General features: G+C 36.1%; 1 protein-coding gene across 1 annotated transcript; it reads left to right on the top strand.

Annotated features, from left to right (window-relative positions):
• The first annotated feature begins 860 nt into the window (after positions 1-860).
• LOC108201949 (ABC transporter G family member 15) lies at positions 861-5,049 on the top strand. Its single transcript, XM_017370292.2, has 9 exons — positions 861-1,248; positions 2,030-2,109; positions 2,223-2,684; positions 2,779-2,901; positions 3,110-3,244; positions 3,337-3,621; positions 3,744-4,016; positions 4,102-4,209; positions 4,320-5,049. Exons 1-9 carry the CDS (start codon positions 999-1,001, stop codon positions 4,674-4,676), a joined length of 2,073 nt encoding a protein of 690 aa, XP_017225781.1. The 5' UTR covers positions 861-998; the 3' UTR covers positions 4,677-5,049.
• Positions 5,050-5,577: the final 528 nt, after the last annotated feature.

Below are 5,577 nucleotides of genomic sequence, written 5' to 3'. Positions count from 1 at the left end.
TCAGTAATCTAATCAATCGAATTTCAACGTAATTTGTAATCTTGGTTTTTTTGACAACAATAACTTTTAAGATTAGAGTTGGAAAGGGTTATGTAATGGTTATATTGAAATAGAACACGTTAAAGTTAAAAAGAGTTATATGAAGGTTCTTGTTAAAAGAAAGATATTCAAAATTGTATATTTATAACATCATTATAATTTTTTTAATGAAATATTATATGAGTGTTTTTAGTATTTGAAACTGTTTATAATACTAATAGACTCCACATTTGTAGACTTGTAGTACCAAAAGGAGAGTACCAAACCAAAAAATATAAGTAAAACCTTGGAAGTGGAGTAAAAGTGATAAGTAAATAAGTTAATAAAGTGTTTGGAAAAGAAGCAAAAGTTGGTGAGCATTCTCTGCTTTTTAAAAGTGCTTCTACTTCTTTACACAAACGGGTCAAGAAAAACAGAAGTCAGAAGCCTTATTTGATTCTTTGAAACAAACACTATCGATATTCACTCGATGAGTATATGCATATTGGAAATGAGAATCACACGGAGGGTTTAAATGTGTTTTCTCGGAAGATTTTAAATTTTCCTTGTACAACAAATAGTGGCCGATCACCGATGTCATTCTGTATAAAAATTCTGTAGAGTTTTATGTACGTGTAGCATTACTTTGTTTTTATTATATTAATTTTGAGTTTGAGCATGGGTGCAACGTTAACGTAGAGCAGCCCGATCTGCATACCATGCACTGTTTTCTGCACATTCCATTAAAGACATTCATCCACATTTCCTAGTCAGTTAATAGCATTCATAAGTAATTACTAATCAACAGAGGTTGTTATAAATAAAAGCAGACTGCAGAAGATACTTGGTAGTATATAGTATCTCCTACATGAAATTTCGTAAGATACTATCATAAAAGTATATACAACATATATTGATCATACTAATCTTTTCCCTTGTTCCCTCATTCTACTTGACATATCAGCTTAAAGTAGCAAGGAATGGAGATAGAGGTAGCAAGAAGCAATGTGGCAGGCGATGATCTGGAAAAGGGTAAGACTGTGCATAAAGGTGATGAAGAAGCAGAAGGTGTTGCAGTTGCATATCTAGTGTGGGAAGATCTGAGTGTGGTGCTTCCAAACAGAAGGAGGTTGCTGAATGGGCTTAGCGGCTGTGCGCGACCAGGGAGGATCATGGCGGTTATGGGACCTTCTGGATCTGGTAAATCTACCCTTCTTGATTCTTTGGCAGGTAAGTAACTTCTCGTCTCTTCTTTTTCCACCATGGATCTGTCTACATACATATATATATATTACATATGCATGCATTAATTTTTCAATTTTACTTGCTTATGGACATGTATGTGATAATGATGAATTCTCCTCACTAATTTTTTCTAGGTATAGTACAGTGAAGTCTAAATGCAGTTAGTTTTTTCTGTGCGATTCAACTACGAATTAGTTGTTCTTAGTTGTTCTTAGTTGATCTTGATGCATGCATGGAAGCATGGCATGTGTAAATAAATAAATTACAGAATTATGATTGTCGTATATTATTCAACTCTTCTCGTCCTCAACAATTTTGCACCTACTCAATTTTTTTACATTCAATATATATTTTTTAATCATTTTATTACATTCTCCTGAATCAAACACAAGGTACGTAGATGTATATCTGATTATTCTCTCCCATTGGGGAGGTTATTGATTTTGATAGACCCAACAATTTGGCAAAGACATGAATAAGACATGAAATTCAGTGTCTTGATACAAAACAACAATAATATGAAGAATTAGTGATCAGTGTCATGTGTGAGTTTTCTGACATACCTATCATTAATGAATCAATAATTTGTAATATGAAATTGATAAAAGGTTGCAGTGATATTTTCATATTTATCTTATATTTTACATAGTATGGGGATCCTCAGGGTGGTTGTATTATTATGATTGCATGAATCACCATGTCTAAAACTGATCTGCAGAAGATAATGGATATAAACTCATCTGCAGAAGATGGCTGAAATTTGCAGGTAGACTTTCAGGAAATGTTATCATGACAGGCAATGTTCTTCTTAATGGGAGAAAGCAGAGTCTTGATTATGGTTTTGTCGTAAGTAATTAATAATAATATTATTATTTACAGTTTTCTTTTTTGTCATGCATATTGCAATTTTTAATTTCTATACAAACTCAAAAAATAAAAAAAATAAATTGATCTTTCAGTCATATGTCAAACAAGAAGATGTGCTTCTTGGTACACTTTCAGTAAAAGAAACTATTAGCTATTCAGCACACCTGAGACTACCTGAATGTTTAAGTAAAGAAGAAGTGAATACGATTGTTGAAGAAACAATCACGGGAATGGGACTTGAAGATTGCAAAAATGGACTTATAGGAAACTGGCATTTGAGAGGTATAAGTGGAGGAGAAAAGAAGAGGGTCAGCATTGCACTTGAAATCTTGACAAGCCCAAGTCTGTTGTTTCTTGATGAACCCACAACTGGCCTTGACAGCGCATCAGCTTTCTTCGTGATTCAGTCTCTTAAGAATATTGCATCTGATGGACGGACAGTAATTTCATCTATTCACCAACCAAGTAGCGAGGTTTTTGCCCTGTTTGATGATCTTTTGCTGTTATCTGGTGGTGAAACTGTCTACTTTGGAGAAGCAAAGATGGCTCTAGAGGTAACAAAAGTAGTCTTTATTTGGGGATCATATAAAGAAGAAACAGAAATTTGATTTTGCTCTACTACTGATTCTGATACAAGCTATTTTGCAGTTCTTTGCTGATGCAGGATTTCCTTGTCCCAGTAAAAGAAATCCTTCTGATCACTTTCTGAGGTGTATCAATTCAGATTTTGATGCTGTTAATGAAACTTTGAGGGGGTCCAAAAGAATAACAGTATGCAACTTCTTTCGCATCAGTAGAATATTAATGAAATGTCGAACTGTGGAAGTGGCCTAAAGACCCCTATACTGCTGACAAAAATACTACTACAGATTCTTTATTTTCTGATATCTAAAAGGCCTCCGCCCTCGTAGTACCATTCAGTGGATATCATTTCAAGTGCTATCAAATATATATCTTATGTTGTTTTCTAATTTGATAGGGGCGAGATTTTCTCAAATGTGGAGATCCTTTGGAAAATATGCTGAGTGCAGATATCAAAGAAAATCTAGTCAAGAATTACAAATTCAAGTATTCCTCAAGAACTAAATCTAATATTAGAGAAATCTTATCAATTGTAAGCCCTCTTACATTTCTTCATCTCATTTGTTTAATCCAACTTCGTTATATCAGAAACAAAATGCCAAATCATGGTTCAATATAATGCAGGAGGGACTTTCCAAAGGATTAAACTGCGGGAGCAGAGCAGGGTGGTTAAAGCAACTCATAACACTGACCAACCGATCATTCGTAAACATGTCTAGAGACATAGGATATTACTGGCTCCGAATATTTATCTATATAGCCCTATCTTTCTGTGTTGGCTCTGTCTTCTTCAACGTTGGAACCGCTAATCGTGCAATATTGGCTCGCGGAGGTTGTGGTGGTTACATTACTGGCTTTATGACAATCATGTCCATCGGAGGCTTCCCTTCTTTTATAGAAGAAATGAAGGTAAATTTTCAATCAGATACTGGAAATCCATCTCAACTCTCAAGGCTAAAGGATTGAAACTGTTTGCACAAAGATGACTGATAAATATCTTACTACGTGTTCTCATTTCTATATGGTGGCAGATTTTTGGAAGGGAGAGACTGAGTGGACACTATGGAGTTGGAGTATTTACAATTTCAAACTTCATGGCCTCATTTCCCTTCTTGGCTGTCATGTCACTTGGTACAGTAACAATCACATATAACATGGTGGGATTTCAACCAGGATTCACGCATTTTCTGTACGCGTATCTTGATCTATTTATCTCCATTGCTGTTGTTGAGAGTTACATGATGATTGTGGCTTCATTGGTGCCTAATTTCTTGATGGGAATTATTGCTGGAGCTGGACTTATAGTAAGACTTCACTTCCCTTTGGTACACAGTATAAAATCAGGCAGTCATAACTATATTCCACTTAGTAACAAGTTTCATGCTCCAGGGAATTATGATGATGGATGCAGGATTCTTTAGGCTGATGCCGGATCTTCCTGAGATTTTCTGGCAATACCCAGTTTCGTATATCAATTATATGGCTTGGGCACTACAGGTACATCCCGTCGCTACAACACTACCAATGTATCTTAAGGATTGTCCTTTTAACTGCAAAATATCTTCATAACTGCTAAAAACTACTGAAATCTGTATCCAAATATGTAGGGTGCATTTAAGAATGATATGATTGGCCTTGAGTTTGAACCTCGTGAGCCAGGTGAGCCGAAGCTCAAGGGCGAATATATCCTCAAAACAATGCTTGGCGTATCTCTAAAACACTCTAAATGGTGGGATCTAGCAGTTGTTGGAGGAATGCTAATATTCAGCAGGCTTCTCTTCTTTGTCATTCTCAAGTTAAGAGAAAGAGCTCTTCCCATGTTCCAAAAGCTCTATGCCAAGAAAAAAATTGAACATCTCCATGAGAGGGCTTCATTTAGGAAAACACAGACTTTTCCTTCACTGAGGCATCAAGCTGTACATTCTTTATCTTCTCAGGAGGGTCTTAACTCTCCACTTCACTGAGACACCTCAATGCAGTTTGTAATAGAATTCCGATGGTGCTACATTTGATTAAGATACGACCACCTCTACCATTCTTGTCTGTTGTAATGGTTATGTTAGTATGTTTATCTTTAGTTACTCTGATCCTTCTTGCTCAGAAAAACTTAAATTTAATCAAGTTCTGTAGCTTCTCCAAAATTTGTCTAGGTACAGATGGAACTTAAACTGGTGATTACACTCTTATGCATCGTTTAGTTGAAAAGATTGAAATCGGTTTGAATGGACTGTGGATTTGTACTACAAATCTGAGCTAAAGTTCAAACCTCCTTGCTCATTTTCTTTACCATTGAGAAAATTATGCCTCTGATGCAAACATACTAGTATGAAAATTATACATTTCCAAACCAACTTCATCTTTAGTATCATGTATTCAGTAGTAGACATATCAGCAGGAAATACCTGAGATGATTGAGGAGAAGCCTCTGTCGAGTCTGTCATTAAAGCATACTTACTTTGTTTGATATCCTTGTCAGAGTCCATATCATCACAGCTCTTACCCTCAACAATGTAGGCTCTTCCCCTTTGCTTAAATGCCATAGCTTACAGCTTCAACTTCAGCTTCTCCGTTATCCTTCTTCAAATCTTCATGCAAGCTTTTCTTCTCAAAGAACACTTTGCATTCCATTGCAAAGTGACCGACGTCATTATAGTAGTAGCCTGAATCTTGCTCTTGTCAATCATGTTTGGTTTGTAACCAATGCCTCTTCAACTGGGCTCAGAACTTCTGTTTTGAAACCTGCCAGTTGAGCTTTTCTGGTACTTGGGGTTCCTTCTAAGCTTGATCCCCTCTATCCTAATTTTTGGATCCTAAAACACTACTCCCTCCGTCCCTCCTAGGGTTAAAAATGGGGCGGGTTCGGGG

Source organism: Daucus carota, chromosome 9 (assembly GCF_001625215.2).
Source record: "Daucus carota subsp. sativus chromosome 9, DH1 v3.0, whole genome shotgun sequence".
In the NCBI taxonomy this organism is placed as follows: Eukaryota; Viridiplantae; Streptophyta; class Magnoliopsida; order Apiales; family Apiaceae; genus Daucus; species Daucus carota.
Note: the sequence above shows the minus strand (reverse complement) of the source record. Positions and strands in the feature narration are given on the sequence as shown.